This window comes from Pelophylax lessonae (assembly GCF_965119305.1).
Source record: "Pelophylax lessonae genome assembly, chromosome: 4".
NCBI classification, from domain to species: Eukaryota; Metazoa; Chordata; class Amphibia; order Anura; family Ranidae; genus Pelophylax; species Pelophylax lessonae.
The window spans coordinates 356,494,100-356,512,655 of NC_138771.1; the positions used below are offsets into that span (position 1 = coordinate 356,494,100).

At 41.5% G+C, this 18,556-nt stretch overlaps 1 protein-coding gene across 1 annotated transcript in view; it reads right to left on the reverse strand.

Annotated features, from left to right (window-relative positions):
* LOC309554343 (uncharacterized protein) overlaps positions 1–18,556 on the reverse strand; it is a 64,391-nt gene that overhangs the window by 20,625 nt on the left and 25,210 nt on the right. The window contains exon 3 of the mRNA XM_082256001.1: positions 11,368–11,499. Within this exon, the coding sequence (XP_082112127.1) occupies positions 11,368–11,499 (132 nt within the window). The remainder of the gene's footprint in view (positions 1–11,367; positions 11,500–18,556) is intronic.

Here is an 18,556-nt window from a genome sequence, read left to right on the forward strand (position 1 = left end):
CACCCCACAAAGATTGTGTTCACTGCACCCCAAAAAGATTGTGTTCACTGCACCCCAAAAATGATTTTGTTCACTGCACCCCAAAAAGGATTTTGTTCACTGCACCCCAAAAAGGATGTTGTTCACTCCACCCCAAAAAGATTGTGTTCACTGCACCCCAAAAAGATTGTGTTCACTGCACCCCACAAAGGATTTTGTTCACTGCACCCCAAAAAGATTGTGTTCACTGCACCCCAAAAAGGATGTTGTTCACTGCACCCCAAAAAGGATTTTGTTCACTGCACCCCAAAAAGATTGTGTTCACTGCACCCCACAAAGGATTTTGTTCACTGCACCCCACAAAGATTGTGTTCACTGCACACCAAAAAGGATTGTGTTCACTGCACCCCAAAAAGATTTTGTTCACTGCACCCCAAAAAGATTGTGTTCACTGCAGCCCAAAAAGATTGTGTTCACTGCAGCCCAAAAAGATTGTGTTCACTGCAGCCCAAAAAGATTGTGTTCACTGCAGCTCACACACAGAAAAATGGATGTGGATCACTGACACCTGCCTATCTCCAATCCCACACCACACAGCAATATCGATTGTAGTTTGTAGAACACAGTTTCCCTAAAATTCAGCAGACTCTGTCCCTAACAGGATTGAGAAGAGATCGTAGATCAGGATTGAGTGCAGATTCACCCCACCCCCCACACAGCAATATCGATTGTAGTTTGTAGAAGACACTAACCCTATAATTCAGCAGACTCTATCCCTAAAATGCCTACAACTCGCCCTGCCTAAACACTCCGACCTGTCCCTCAATTCTATCCGGACACAAATGTTTTTTTCCTGCCTATCTTTCCCTAATCAGCAGCCAGCACATTGATGTGTGCTCTGTCCCTTAGCTAAGCAGCAGAATGACGCTGCTGCGGCGGCTGCCTCGAACTTATAAAGACTTGGTCACATGCTTCAGACGGCCAATCACAGCTACTAAGACATTTGCAGGCATGGCTGGGATGGCTTAAGGCACACCAGTTAAACGATTGTTGATTGGCTGTTGAAAGCCCGCCATGAAAAGAGCGCCAAAGCATGCAAAACCCGGAAATAAAACGACCGAACACGGATTTTTACCCGAACATACAGTAAAGTGTCCGTGTCCGTGTTCGGGTAAAAAAAATCCAATTATTCGGTACGAACACGAATAATACAGTCCGTGTTCGCTCAACACTATTCATAAACATAAGTTCATGTGCAAATGTGCAAGCATAAAGCAAATGATGGTGATCTGGACACGTGGAGGGCTCTCCAATCCGACTAAGCCACCGATGTGCATCAAATCCTACAGTGTATGCAATGGCAGCTCACCTCCAGGTTGGTTACAACAAGCGTGGTTCGACTCAAACTCAAAACTCATTCCTACTTATCACCAATATAGCAGTTTGCACCACTCTGAGCACCAGTGTTATTGGGGGTACTACACTATCATATCTGTCACTGTATTATCATTACCCAAGTATTGTAACAACTGCACACTTGTTGCCTGCATATTTCACAGACTGTCCATTTATTGGATGTGTATTGCAAAAGTTGCCTGTTTGTCACCAGTGTATTGTAAGTTATTACCCATTTTTATTCCATGTAGACAGGATTACTATTTTTTGCCTATAGATGGTCAAATCACTGCTGTTTAGAGGGCCATATTACTATAATTTAGACCCCTGCAGGTCTGTCACTATCAAACCATTACTAAATCCATACTGTGTCACAGCACAACCCTGTGAATGTTATTGTCAGGAGTCAACAGCTGGGATGACCAGATATATGTTGTTGGGACTAAACTAAGTATAATGAAATAAATGTATTCATTTAACAGCAAGCAGAAAGACATGCACACACCAGCAAATATTGAACATAAACAACAAATGACACACAACCAAAAATGCCTAAGTAACAGAAACCCTGAAAACTAACTATATACAATATGTACAATATAGGAAGCAAGGATACCAGGGGCAATGCAAGAAATAGGGGGGATCAGGACTGGGTACAGGAACAAGGCAGGCAGCAGTAAGGGAACAGGATGCAAGGATAGCTAGAGCAGAATGGATCTGGCAGCAAGCAAGGCAACCAAAACACTGACGAGAATTGCAATAGCTGAGGGGGGACTGCAGCTGGGCCCAGGTGGAACTGATTGCAGGAACCTGCTGGCTGCTGGGAGACAACCACTGGTTGTCACTGGAACTACAGCTTTCAGCCCAGAGGGCCACAGTGCCACCAGCAGGTGAACATGGTCCTGACAGGCGCTCTGTGTTAATTCCAGAGAGAACAAAGGTCTGCTGTGTTTACAACAGCAGACCGTCATTCTCTCTCAGTGGGGAGTTGACAGTTATTTTGTCATGTTTCCACTGTATATACACAACCTTTAGATATGAGACATCACTGGGGTGGATTTGCTAAAATGGTAAAGCATGTTTAATTAGATTACATTTTACTTACATTACTGAAGGAGGTAAAGCTAAGTTATTTTTTATTTTTTTACAAAGAATACCTAGTCATGTGCAAGGACAATTTTGCTTTTTGCAATTTGCGTCAACCCTGCTTTCTCTTATTCACTAAGTTAAGTAAAATTTTTCTTTACGGATCTATCATCTCAGTTTCTTTTGTGGCCAATCTTAATATGAATTTAGTTTTGTGACTATTAAAAATAATCTGACCCAGGTGTCAAAAAAACACTAGCTATTGTATGAGTGAAATACACCTGCCATTTATGACTACATTTTGAAAATACTGGTTCCTGCCAGGTCAGACAATCTAATTGCCCTTCTCTGTCCTCTTTCCAAATCCACGACAAAGTCTTTATGACCCAGTGGCTGGAACTGAACAGCATATTCAAAGAGCGGTAATATTACCTTTTAGGGACAAATGTGTAATTTTGCGATTCGGCACTGTGTTAATTTAACTGACAATTGCGTGGTTGTGCAATGCTGTACCCTAATAAAATTGATGTCCTTTTTTTCCCACAAATAGAGCTTTCTTTTGGTGGTATTTGGTCACCTGTGCGATTTTTATTTATTGCGCTATAAACAAAAAAAGAGCGACAATTCTGAAAAAATAAAAAAACCTATATTTTCACTTTCTGCTATATAACATCCCCCCCCCCCCAAAAAAAATATTTAAAAATCAAATTTTTTCATCCTTTTAGGTCAATTTGTATTCTGCTACATATTTTTGGTAAAACAATTCTAAAAAGCCTATTTTGATTGGTTTTCGCAAAAGTTATCACATTACTACTTTACATTACTACATTACTACACTTCCGCTCTCCTCGATCAATCCTCCTGTGCGTCGTGTGGCCACGTCACTGACACGTTTCATCACTTCCTGACTTTGTCAAAGGGGGTCAAAGCCAGGAAGTGACAAAACGCGTCAGTGGCGTGGCCACGCGACGCACCGGAGGATTGATCGAGGAGAGCGGAAGTGTCCCTCTGGTTCCAGGAATACAACGCTACACAACGCTGCAGCATCTGGACCAGAGTGAGCACTCCAATCCCCCTTATTTTGGGCTATTGTATGATTTACGATACATGCGCTTGACAAGTATTTGTTATGTACGTGCAATTGGGTGTATTTTATTCAATAAAGTGGTTTAACGGTATTGCACTAGAGGGGCTCTTCTATTTTGTTTCCCTTACATGCTTATGAGCTGAAGAGAGGCTGCCCATTTACCTGTGCTTTATGGTTGCTGATTTCCTGATTGCCCAGTTGGAATATCTATAGCGCTGCCAGCTCTACCCACGAGAGTGGAGGGCAATAAGTGGGGGTGAGTTGCTAATCTGAGGGAAGTGGATCACAAAGGTGGTGGATCTTCTGGGTGTTACCTCATTTAATTAGCACTGGAATCTCACTGGATCTCCTTATTTATCACTACTACAATATATAGTTTTTGCTTGGACTTTCTTATTATCCTTGTTTGGACTTTCTAATTCAATATGGACTATTTCCTGAGGATTCAGCTGTAGTCTTATTGATTTATCATGTTGATTATTGGTTTCATCACGATTTGATATATTTAATCACTGTTTACCAAATATTGATATTTATTTTGAACTGATCCACAAGTGTCTAGATTTAATAAGAACTCTCCTGAGCGTATAATAGTTATGAACAACCGAACAAGTAGCTCTTCTCTCTAAGAATAGGGGCATATCACTGCTGAGTGGGTAGGTAAATGGTGCCAAACCTTGAAACGTACATTATTGTGGAAAAGTTTTAGGCAGGTGTGGAAAAAAGGCTGTAAATTAGGAAAGCTTTCAGAAATAGAAGTGTTAATAGTTCATTTTTATAAATTAACAAAAAGGAAAGTAAATGAACAGAAGAGAAATCAAAATCAAATCAAAATTTGTTGTGACCACCCTTTGCCTTCAAAACAGCATTAATTCTTCTAGGTACCCTTGCACACAGTTTTTGAAGGAACATGGCAGGTAGGTTTTTAAAAACACCTCGGCGAACTAACCACAGATCCTCTGTGGATGTAGGTTGCCTCAAATCCTTCTGTCTCTTCTTGTAATCCAAGACAGACTCAATGTTGAGATCAAGGTTTTGTGGGGGTCAAACCATAATTTCCAGGACTCCTTGTTCTTCTTTACGCTGACATTGACATTGGCTGTATGTTTGGGGTCGATGTCCTGCTGCAGAATACATTTGGGCCAATAACCCACCTCCCTGATGGTATGGCATGATGGTTAAGTAGCTGCCTGTATTTCTCAACATCGAGAACACCAATTGATCCTAACCAAATCTTCAAACCTATTTGCAGAAATGCAGCTCCCTACTTGCTAGGAACTTCCACAATGCTTCACTGTTGCCTGCTGACACTCATTATTGCACCACTTCAGCCCTTCAGTGAACAAACTGCCTCCTGCTACAGCCAAATATTTTACATTTAGACTCCACATTTAGACCTTGTTTCCACGTTGGAGGTATGGTTTTTTGGGTGCAATTCTTCCATGAAGACCACAGTAGATGGGTGCATCTGAGTCCTGCTGGTTTCTGCCAGATCTGTGCTGAGGGCACTGCTGGACATCTTCCGATGTTTGAAGGGAAGTAACCACGATGTGTCTTTCATTTGCTGTATTAAGTTTCCTTGGCAGACCACTACGTCTACAGTCTTCAACAGTGCCCATTTCTTTATGCTTCTTCAAAAGTGCTTGAACAGTACATTTTAAAAACCCCAGTCTGCTTTGAAACCTTTTTATGGGAGACCTTGCTGATGCAGTAAAACTACATTGTGTCTTGTTGCTGTGCTCAGTCTTGCCAGGCTGTATGGCCTGTGGCATGAAACTGTCTTCACCTTAGCAGCAGAGTTTGGCTGTTCCTCACCTAGTTTTAAGCCTCCTATACAGCTGTTTCTGTTTCAGTTAATGACTGTGTTTCAATCTACATATGAAGTTGGTGAATATTAGCACCTGCTTGGTATAATTAAATAATTGTACACCTGACTCTATTCATATTATTATAGTGTATGATTTGATACTGGTCTGAAGCCAAATGGTAGTCACACCAAATATTGATTTGATTTGGATTTTTCTTCTGTTTGCCCACTTTGCATTTTGTACATTGATAAAAATAAACCATTAGAAAAAATATTTTTCTAAAGCATTCTTACTTTACAGCATTTCTTCACACCTGCCTAAAACGTTTGCACAGTATTGTATAATTTATAATATATATCTTTGAGTTATATTTTTTTTAGGACTGGGGGCACTAATTAGATCCATTATTGTTTTAAGTAACCTGTGGCAATAGGGATCTGCTTTAAGGAGAAGGTGCTTTAATATATAGGAGTAGATTGAGAGAAACTATATATTGGAAATAAATGGAGGATGAACACAGTGCCAGATGATTAGAGACCTTTTGAGATGTAAGACTGGTTTACAGATATATCTAAAACTCCCACCTTGGTGGTTCCACAAGGGATACAGGGGGTTCTCTAGGTAGTGAGCGTATGGAAGCCCAAAAAGGGAGAGTTTATGCTGAGCATATCTCTTTCATCGATGTTGATTTTCACCGCTGTCCTGTGGGTTTCTAACTCTCGTACCTTTCCAGGAAAGCTCTCCTGTGCGTTTGAGAGTCCAGGGAGCTGGTATAGGGAGTGTGATCCACTGGGCAGAGTTTGGGGTATGACTGTTCGATTTAGGACCAGACGAGTATGCGCCCTGCACATGCAAATTACATCAAAGTACATGTCATGGTGGCATCACATGCTGCACTTATTGCATGGCATGGATGCTCATGAAGAGGGCACTTAAAGGGATGCCTAAGTCTAGGTGGATCACAGTCACGGATTGTACTATCAAGCGGAGGTGGGTGATTAACGTGTCTCCCCCTCCCTCCTTCCTATTTTCTGCAGAAAATTGTTTTGTATTGCAGGTCTGGGTGAGTGTCAGAATGCATTTGAGCAACTGGGTTATGCATTACAGCAATATTTTCTAATTACAAGGCATTATGGCATATGTTGTAGGTAATCTGATAGGGATTTGGGTTCCTCTCTGTGTTAAATAGTGTAAATAGTGTAATATCTCCATGAGATGTCTGAGCTCTCATTACCTCTAATGTCTATTTTGAGGAAATACATTTGTAGTGGCTGTGCTCCTTGGAACCTGCAGCTATTGATTATGTAATAGGCATTAGACTTTCTGTGGGTGCGAGGTATAAATATAAATATATATATTCATAGGTAGTATGATACACTTATAGTAATTTTTTTTTATGTTTAGTAGAGAATTAGCTTTTATCATCTGTGGAAGCATCCAAGAATATCCAAGAATCCAAGAAGAATATCCAAGAATTGGATAAATTAGGATCCCTGGCCCACTGTACCATTAGTCATAAAAAATTCTTGGGTGAACTTTGGACTTAATATGTAGACTAGACATGTGCAGAATGGAAAAATTAGTTTTGTTTTGAAGAGATTCGTTAGGTTACTAGATTTGTTTCATTGATTCATTTTAGAATTCTTTAAATTCATTTAGTTTTCATTAAATTTAATTTTGTTTATTAATTTTCTAACAAATTCCAAATTTTCGGAACGATTCCAATTGGGGTCGGTCGAAAAATGATCAACTAATTTGAATTCCAAGTATTTGTTAAGCTGCAGACCGGGAAGCCAGCTGCCGCGTCCTCCAACAATCGATGACTCATTAGCTGTCAGTGGGCTTCCCTACTGGCAGCTGAAATGTAAACAAAACAATGTCGGCAATAGTTTTTTTTTTTTTAAAAATGGTGTGGGGTCCCCCCAAAATCCATACCAGACTCTTATCCGAGCATGTAGCCCGGCAGGCCAGGAAAGGGGGGAGGAACAAGCGAGCGCCCCCTCCTTAAGTATACCAGCCACATGCCCTCAACAGGGGAATGCTTTGGGGCAAGGGGGGCTCTGCACCTTGTCCCCATGTTTATGGGCACAATGGCCTCTTCCCCACAACCCTGAGCTGTGGTTGTAGGGGTCTGGGAGCGGGGGGCTTGTCGGAATCTGGAGACCCCCCTTTCTGGTGGCCGCCCGTCACTCACAATCTCCCGCAGCAGAGGGAGAAAGACAGACGGCTGATGTAAACACAGCTGTCTGTCATTCTCCCTTAGATCATCACAGAGGCTATGCGATCCTGCTATGTAGGATTGTATGTCTCTGTGATGATCTAACAAGCCACGCCCCCTGACAGTTAGAATCACGCCCCTAGGGTCACACTTAACCCCTTGATCACCAATAAAGTTAACCCCTTCCCTGCCAGTGTCATTTTGACAGCAATAGTCCATATTTATAGCACTGATTACTGTAGTAATGTCACTGGTACCCCCAAAAGTGTAAAAAATATCAGTTAGGGGTTCGATATGTCCGCTGCAATGTCGCAGTCCCGCAAAAAAATCGCAGATCGCCGCCATTACTAGTTAAAACTCTAAAAATGACATAAATCTTTCCCGTAGTTAGTAAACGCAATAACTTTTGCGCAAACCAATCAAAATACACTTATTGTGATTTTTTTTTACCAAAAATATGTAGCAGAAAACAAATTGGCCAAAAATGTTAAAAAATTTTGATTTTTACATTTTTTTGAGAATTTCATATAAAAAATGTGAAAAATATTGTTATGTTTTCATAATTGTCGCAATTTTTTTGTTTATAGCGCAAAAAAAAAATTGCACAGGTGATCAAATACCCCCAAAAGAAAGCTCTGTTTGTGGGAAAAAAAGGACGTCAATTTAGTTTGGGTACAGCGTCCCACGACCGCGCAATTGTCCGTTAAATTCACGCAGTGCCGAATCGCAAAATAGGGCCTGGTCTTTGAGCAGCCAAATCTTCCGGGGCTAAAGTGGTTAACAATGGAGCCCCCAGATCCCGCCCCCCCCCCCAATTGGAATGAGTATGGGGTACATAGTACCCCTACCCATTCTCCAAAAAAGTGTAAAAATTGGATAAAGACAGTACACAAGTTTTCTTTAGAAATTCTTTTTTTAAAAAGGAAAAAACAATGTCCCCCAATGTGGATCCATCTCACGCTGACCGCTGCCCACCAAATGCTTGCTCCTCCATCGGACATTTCCTAAATAGCTAAGGGGCGGAGTCACCCGATGATGTCAGCGGATGACCCCATACCTTGTGACATCACAGACCGGGGCATGCTGGGTCGATTACATCACAATTTTTTTTTCCGGGTCCGATGATAGTGACGGGCAGCGTGATTGCTGATGGATCTACATAGGGTGACATTGTTTTTTATTTTTTAATAAAGGAATTGTCAAAAACGTGTACTGTCTTCACTTTTTACACTTTTTTGATGAACGGGTAGGGTATCCCATACTCATTCACATAGGAGGGACTGGAATCCCCCACCCACAGACCCTCACAACCACAGCCCAGGGTTGTGTGGAAGAGGCCCTTGTCCCCATCAACTTGTTGACAAGGTGCTTTAAGGCGGGGGGGGCAGCGCCCCCTGACCCAAAGCACTCCCCACATGTTGAGGTCATGTGGTCTGGTATGGTTCAGGGGGCCCCCCTTTCTTGGCCTGACAGGCTGCATGCTAGGATAAGGGTCTGGTTGAATTTTGGGGTGGACCCATGCCATCTTTTTTTTTTTTAATTGTGTCCCGCTGTTCCCCTGTACCACTGTTTTTTTATTTAGTTTACAGTTTTGGGAAAGCATGTTGACAACTAATGAGTTATCGGTTGTCAAGGACACGGTGACCGGCTTTCCACCTAACCACTTCAGCCCCAAATAGAGCTTTTGTTTGGTGGTATTTGATCACCTCTGCGGTTTTTATTTTTTTGCGCTATAAGCAAAAAAAGACAATTTTGAAAAATTGAAAAAAATTGAAAAAGAAAACAATATTTTTTACTTTCTGCTATAAAACACATCCAATAAAAAAAATTTAAAAATAGAATTTCTTTATCGATTTAGGCCAATTTGTTTTCTGCTTTTTGGGGACCAGTAAAACCAATACAGTGATCAGTGCTAAAAATATGCACTGTTACTGTATACATGGCATTGGCAGGAAAGGGGTTAACGTCAGGGGCGATCAAAGGGTTAAGTGTTCTCCTAGGGAATGCTTTCTAACTGTGGGGGAATGGACTGACTGCAGGAAGAGAGAGATCTGTGTTCCTGATTAGTAGGAACACAAGATCTCTCTCTTCCTGTCTGACAGAACGGCGGTCTGCCTTGTTCGCTCATTTTCCTGAACGATTGCGAGTGGCCCCCTATAGCCTTCAAATTGAATAAAAATGAAACAAAGGTTTCCCAAGACAGGAAGTGTGTGGGCGGGACCTACTCACCCTGCACATGGGGGTACCCCAGCTGTGGGGCACCGCCACTAGGGAAGGAGTCAGAGCACCCACCCCCTTTACTACCAGAGAAGCCATCACCCATGCCTGCTACCACTCTCCACTGCCTGGCTGCTATTACATTCCCACCAGTTCATGGCTACCTTGTAGCAACTACACATTTCCTGAAAGCTCCCCTGCTGAGTTAACCCTTCAAGATGGGCTTCCATTCCTTCATCTTCACCCCTGTATGTGCTTACAGGCCCTGTTCTTCTAGACATACCATGTATCTCCATGCACCCCTTTTGTATTAACTTAAAATCAGGCATGAAGCAGCTGACCAGCCTTTACTAGAGGTCTCAGCATGCAATAGTCCAACAGTGCAGTACAGTTCCTTTCTAACTACCTACAGTAGATCAAGGTTGCCTACCTTTCCCATACATGAGAGTCCACATATGCTTCACATATTGCTGGTGTTACATCTTCTGGCTTAGCCTCTCAACTCCCTCCTATGCGGGCCATGGCAGAAAGCCCCTGAGCAGAGCCTTCCCCCTTTTTATTGACAGCACAGGGTGGAGGGCAAAGCCTGAAATGCCAGGAAAATGCTAAGCCTAGCTTAAAGTGGTTGTTAAGCCACTGTGTGATATTGCTACAATCTCCTTTGTTATATTAAAGAGGAAGTAAAGTGCTGCCTTTTTTTTTCTGACCTGCAAAGTAAAGGCATAATGTGCACTAATACTAATGCATCACATACTAGTGCATCATTTAATATAACAGAGGAGATTGTAGCAATAAGCCTCAGAAATAATAGCAGCAGCAGATGGGAGCTGACAGGGGAGGGGGGATACAGAGCACATAGGAGAGACAGAGGATGACAGAGGTGTGCAACCTGACCACGGTGTCAGGGCTCAGCAGCCATGATGAACTGTGGTCAGTTTCCAGAGGGGAGGGGCAGAACCAGGCAGGATCAACCAGGTATTTTAGATTATATAAGGTGCCAAATGGCACAGTACAAGCGCTGTGCTGTTTAACATGGTTTAACATGGTTTAAGGGAACAGGATCAATATATATATATTTTTTTAGGATTACAACCACTTTAACCCATTCCTACCTGGGCAGCCTGAAAAAAACTAACTCCACACAACTAATCTGTAAGCACTTGCTTACAAGTGGAAGAAAATCTGCAATAGTAACACAGACAGAAATTAAAAAAAACAAAAAAAAACATAAGGATCGGTTCACACTGGGGAGGCTTCAAAGTCGCCCGACTCTGAAGCTGCTCTATTCAGCATGACTTGCAAATTACTAATAGGAGTCAAAGCAAGTAGTGCAGGAACCTTTTTCTAAGTCGGAGCAACTTAAGTCGCTCTCACTAGAACAGTTCTTTGGTACTGAATGGAGCATAAAATTCTAGTCTTCCCCTTTTCTACTAAAGAAAAGGATTTGTATGTATGTTTGTGTTGCTTTTCAATGGTTCATCTCACTTCCTGTTTGGTAAAACCAAAGAAAAAAAAATTTAGCTGGACACACAGTTTAAGTGATCAATGATTTGCTTTTAACTTTCATTCATACTTACCGACATTGCAACTTTACCTAATGACGTAATTAATTTATCCAGGATGTTCTTTATATTCTGATCGCTATTACATAACTTAATTTGTGAGAGAGTATGAATTGCTCTGCATGACATTTCTTTAACTGACCAGCTCTGTTTGAATAAAAAGAAAACATCATATTTCTATACATTTCAGCACTTAGAAAGCAAATGATAAGATTATATACCTATATACACAAAGATTTGCCTGTTAAGGTACAGTAGATCAGTGCACAGAGAAATAGGGTAAAAGACAATAGTAAAAGGAAACAATAAACAGGACCTATTGCTTAAAACAATAATCTTAAGAACAAACAAGCACAATAACAGGTCCACAGGTAAAAATGTAAAACAAACATCTTTAAAACTGAATTCTGGGCACAAAAACTTTCATTTAAATATATTCCCCAAGAGTGCCAAAGGATATTCATCCACTTTGTGTGCACCAAATGCCTTGGCAAACCCAATAATTACCCTGCAAAACTAGCGGTGACATTGTCCCTGTGCTGTAACCTATGCAGAGCTATGGGAAGAGCACAGCAGGCCCCACCCAATACTGTCAGCCTGCAGAAAACTAAAAGGGGGGGTTGGATACAAGAAACAAAATGGACCCTGCCCCCACCTATAACTGGCCTTCATAGCAAAGAGCACATGGAAGTGCAACGCATGCAAGACAAAAACAGAAAAAGTTCCCAGCTCAATTCACCAACCAGTTTGCTCACCAACCGAGTTAACCTGTCTAACAGTAAGCGTTAAAAACAAGGGTTGAGTTAGCACACATTTCCAAATGCATGTGTAAGCTGCAGGGCCACTTCACGGCACCCTGTATTACCTGCAGTCCTAACTCCTGTAAATTTATGAGAGTCTCCACAGTGGAAGCACATGCACTCTAATAGATAGATAGGGGGCAGGTGAGCCTTGAGGTAGCCCGACCCTGCCTAAAGGCACTTGGGGGCACAGTGGACACCCAGCTCATAGCACAATGGCAGCAAAGGCATCCAGTGTGTCCACTCACCAGTATACATCAACAAACAAAATGGCCCTTGCCCCCACCTATAACTGGCCTTCATAGCAAAAAGCACATGAAAGGGCAATGCATGCGAGACAAAAACAGAAAAAATTCCCAGCTCAATTCACCAACCAGTTTGCTTACCCCCTGAATTAACCAGTCTAACAGTATGCGTTAAAAATAGGGGTTTAGTTAGCACACATTTGCAAATGCATGTGTAACGGTTGGATACAAGACCAGTCACCCTGCACAAGGACAGAGCGCAGCAGTGAACAGTCTTTATGACAGTTTCACACTAGACTTTTGCACAGGTCCGGAAGAAGTGCCAAAACACACCATCTATGCAAAGTGGAGTGCTCAGTGAATTGTAAGTGTAAAGCTATAAAAGTGGACAAAGTGCCACCCATAACATATAGTACTATTTATTAATGAAGTTAAAAATCAATTATTAAATCATAGTACAGCTAAGCAATTACCTGCACTTGAAGAGAGACCCTCAGGTATCAGCTCATGGCCCTTAACATGCTTCTGTCTGAGTTTGGTGATGCATAAAAGATGCCAGGACCTCACTCGCACTCACTCTCTTGGCAGTGGCTCCACCTGCTACTTTTTCACACTAAATGCCAATTTCTAGGGAAGAGGGTCTGGGAAAAGCCCTGAAAAGCTTCTATAGCAACAGACATCTGACGGGCAAAGATAGCAGGTGTAGCCACCAACGAGAGAGTGAGCAAGGTTGTACTGGTATAATTTCTTCATCAATGAACCAAGACAGGTAATTTATAAATAATTTATATTATACAATATTTATAAATAAATAAACTTGATATTAACCACTTCCACTTCCACTACTGGGCACTTCCACCCTCTTCCTGCCAGGCCAATTTTCAGCTTTCAGTGCGGTCACAATTTGAATGACAATTGTGCGGTCATGTAACACTGTACCCAAACAAAATGTTTATAATTTTTTTTAGATGGATAAAGCTTTCTTTAGTTGGTATTTAATCCCCAATTCGTTTTTTTTATTTTTTGGCTTAACAAATAAAAAAAACAAAAAACTTGAAATTTTGAAAAACAAATATAGGTTTTCTTAGTTTCTATGGTTGTGGAGGGGGAGAAATTGGCTTTACTAATCATCAATAATAAATTGGCACCTTCCGCAATGTAAAAATTGTATAGAAAAAGGGGAGGGGGTTTCTAACCCTGTCCAATGGGGCAGAGGTAGAACCAGAGGGGATTTAAATGTGCCACTGATGCAAGAAATTTAAACAGATTAGATCTTCATTTAAAAGTTAGTTGAAAAGATTTTATTCAACATATATTAAAAACAAACAAACATACATATTATTACAGTTTTATATACATATATTATGAACAGAAGCAAATGCTTATATTTCAATGAGCCTAAAATAAATAGAGCTATATGAAAAGGCAAGGAGTTGCTGGAACCTGATGTGCGCTGATGAGGCTGCACTGACAGGCACTGATAGGCTGCACTGATGAGGTGGCACTGATGGGCACTGATTAGGAGGCACTAGTATGCTGCACTGATGGGCACTGATAGGTGGCACTAATATGCAGCACTGATGAGCACTGATATTCAGCACTAATGGGCAATGATAGGTGGCACTAATATGCAGTATTGATGGGCACTGATAGGTGGCACTGATGGACAACCTTTATTGGAACTGATAGGCACCACTGATGGGTACTGATATGTGGCACTGATATGTGGTACTGATGAGAAGGCACTGACAGGCATCACTGATGGGCACTGAAAGGCAGCAATGGTATCACTGATAAACACTGATTGGTACCACTGGTGGGCACTGGTTGGCATCACCTGTGGGCACAGGTGGGCATCACTGGTGGGAACTGGCATGGATCACTGATGGGATTGGCACTGTCAATCAATGTACTGATTATCAGTGCTAACCACCCCTGACCACCCCTGCCGATAACCGGCACTTCCTATTTACACTGTGATCAGCTGTGATTGGACACAGCTGATCACATAGTTTGCCTATGTCATAAGCTCTTAACCGAGATCGGAGATGCTGTGTGTGACACACCGCACCACCAATTGCAGTGAGCGGTTTGTTCTAAAGGATGACACATGATGTCCAGTCAGAACAATGAAACCTCCAACCGGCCATCATTTTGCTATAGGCCGGGCGGGACAGTGATAAAGTCTCAGTTGCTGAAGTACTTTTAGCAGCTGATTTCCTGAGTATGCATCATCTTTATCTTTTATTCCTTACATGTGTTTCATTTTAAACTGGTGCCATGACTGCCGCCCCAGGTTTGCTGTACCAAGGTGGCTCCTTTCTATTGCAGCATCTTATGGAACCACACTTGCATGGACATGTATCTCCCTACACTGTGTGCATCAATACATAAACACTGCCCTGTAGCCTAGAATGATTCTCTGCTCCTCCTTCCTGCTCCCCTTCCTTTCTCCAAGCTAACAGACTGGCTCGCAACTGCACTGTCTATTTGTAATGCTTTTCTGTGAAAACTTGAGGTTCTGGGAAGCAGCAACGAGAGAGCAGGAGCCAACAAGAATTGGAAGTTGTAAAATGCAAGTGCTGGGATAAGAATGTTAAAAGTGTTAAAACGTTTTTTTTTTTTTATTGTTGTCAGTGTGTAAATTAAAATACGCTGAGGGTTTAATATTGCTTTAAAGGTCCTCTTCCATTTCTCCACAGACATAAATATTGATTTAACAGAGGAGTAGCCGTGTTCATTTTGATTACCTAATCGTGTGCAGATTAAATTAATAAACAAACATTTATATTACACATGATTGGAATGATTGGATACACAACTACCATTTATTGAGTAAAGATCCTCAATTCTTTTAGAAAATCAACTTAAAAGGAATTAAATTACTGAAAGAAAAAAGACTAGGTTTACTCTGCGAAAGAAGTTGCATTTTGCTTGGGTATTTCCCCAGAGCTTAGTAAATGAGTTAAAACTCTGCTGACTTTCATTATCCAATGATGTACAAGCAAAAATGTTAGTTTTTAAAATTTCCTTGCATGTGATTTAGTATTCTTTGCAAAGGCAAATTTCACTAAATATGGGAATAATTCCCACGCAAAGTGAACAGTCTATTTGACTTTAGTGACCCCCCATAATCTCAATATAAAGTACAAAGGGTTGATTTGTTAAAAGTATGAGTCTGTTAACTTAGTTGGCAAGTTAACATTCTGTACTCTTTTAGGAAATGAACCCCAATAGGTCAAACATGTGCCTTCATTCTATGTGACGAGAGAGCAACTAATACACAGTGCAATACCTAAACTATGGGGCAGCTATCAAAGAGTTAGAAGGTGCAGTGAGGCTACTACTCTGCCATAAGCATAAATGAAAATCAACTAAATATAATGCAACAAGACCAGCACTAATCGCAATTACAACTGCAAGATACAACCCACTGTGATGTGAGACAATATAAAAATCAAAGTGAAATTAATAGAAACTGGAAAGAAATAAATAGAATAATAACCAGTGCTGATGACAAAACTTGCTGTGATGGCAATAAGTGCTGATAAATTAGTACACTGCAAAAATATATCAAGGTTAACAATAGTGTCAAGCGTGCAAATATCAGCTGATGACAAATGAATAATAATGGTGCTGTAGGTGGAGTGTGTGCACTAGGTATGCGAAATGGGACTGCAAGGTAAAGTGGTCAGTGCAACAAAAAAAATATATATATGAAATTATATATATATATATATATATATATATATATATATATATATATATATATATATATATATATATATATTCTTATGTAAAACAACCAAGAAGTAGGTGCCCAAACAAATAAATATTTTGTTGATAATGACTAGGGTTGAGCGAACCCGGACTGTATTGTTCGTGTTCGTACCGGACTTTTGGGTATTCGGTACCCGGACCTGAACCCGGACATTTCACTGTATGTTCGGGTACTGTCCGTTGTTCGGTAACGTTATTTTAATGTTTTGGCGAGGTTTTAATGGTGCGCTTTCAACAGGTGCAAGGCAGCCAATCAGCAAGCGTTTAACTAGTTTGCTCTAGAAGCCATCACAGCCATGTCTACTAATGGCATGGCTGTGATAGGCCAGTGCAGCATGTGACCCAGACTCTATACAGTATAACGTCCTGAAGAAGCGTGCTGCGTCACGCGAAACGCGTCGACATCACACGCTGCCTACGCCTGCTGACTCCGCCCACCATCTTTGAACCACACACGGCGGGAACTGATCGCTCCAGCGTCCGCCGGTGAACCGGCTTCTACCCACTTGAACAAAGCAGCAAGCTCCTACAGCTACTGGTGGACACCTCTGACGGCCACACCACGAGAAACAGCACCTCAGCACTCGGCACAATAGAGGACTAACTTTGGGTGACCCCAGAATGAATGGCTGACATTCTCTAAGACTTTAACAGTCGGAACCGCAAGCCGGCACCGAGGTAGGATCGTTACCTTTGTGTCATTCCCTGTCTGCATGGAACCGTATACTTACGGACTTCTATGGTCAATAACAAGAAGAATGCATATATAACCTGCAGAACAGGCTTGTTTGTTACTTTATTGTCTGCCTTCTCTACATCTATCGCTGAGCTGCACCAGTCCTAAGCCAAAACAATTTCCCTTTGGTTTCAACATTGTCTACTTTGGACTTTCATTAATGTTGCCACAGGTGAAAATCGGTTGTCAATTTTATACCGACTAGAAAGTGACTTGGACAGTGTATGCCCATCCTGCAAGCTTAATGCTCTTTCACTGTCGCTACTTCATGTTGCTTGCTTTGCATTCTGCTTTGAACTGTCACCATTGAAGTATCATCCTTTTATGTCCCTGCTATCTGTGCCGAAACTGGAACATACCAAAGTCAGCTGGCCACATGAACTAATATCATTACATCAAAGTAAATACCATACTAGCTTGCTATACCCTTTACTATCTGCGACTTCACTACGCATTATTAAACAGCATCAGTCCAGAGTCCCAACAATCTCCCATCGGCTTTTACAAATGTCTAAAATTGGAATGAAAAATAGCCGCTAAAGGAGGGAATCGGTAATTTATCTACACCGATCGGCAAGTGACACGGACTATCTATGTTCACCTTGCAAGCCCCAATGCTCATTTATCGCTACATGTCATCCCATGCTGCTTTCTATGCATTGCTTTAAGCTGCTGCTATTACTGTGCTTTGCTGTATCTCTGCAACTCCTATCAATATAACTTGCATATGAAATGGTCTGAAACATATGTCCATATACTAGTATGTATGGTGGTTGAGCGGAAAATGCTATACATGTTCATTTTGGGTCCCACCATTATTATCCAACCTAGTTATCACCACTATAATTGTAGCCAGGTCCCTATGTGTCCAACTGCTACAGAATAAGCTGTCATTTCTTGAAGATTTTTTGGAATCGGAACATTACCTAATCTCAGTGGTGGTTTTTCTCACCCCCTTGTGGTTCAGTGCGGGATTGGGTGGTGGGCGGAGCCTAGCACTACGTAGGCAGTGATTTTCATTAGACAGGACCACCCAAGGTTTTTACCCAAGTGTCTGCGAGTACACCTTTTATCTTTTTCATATTTTGATGCTGTTGTTTTTCAATCACTTATTGTTGCCTCAATAAAGTCATTTCACTTTTAATACACCATATCTTTGTTTGAGCCATAATTTGCAACTCCTTCCTTTTTTCTTCTTTTTTCTTATGCATATATAGTTGCGTGGCTCACAGGTTATATACCTCTGTATATAGGTGTTGAATTTATATATCGTGTCACATCCTCATACCCCTCACGGGGAATTTGAGTTGATATCCTGAAATCCACCAACATCCCCCTTCCCTTGGTCTATTCATTCTATACAGTATAAGCTGGAGTCACACAGCGCCGCGCGTCACTCTGCTAATACTACTGTAGGGAGAGGTTCCTGACTGCTGCTGCTGAGGGAGAGATAGGACTTTACTATAGGGCGAGGCTTGAGAGATTGCTTGTAGGGAAAGCATAGGGGGAACAATCTGCTTTATCATACAGCGATCTACATTGATTTGATTTTGTGGGGTGCAGTGAAAAATGTTTTTGCCCGGAGGGAGAGATAGGAGTTTACTGTAGGGCCAGGCTGGAGAGATTGCTTTTAGGGAAAGCAT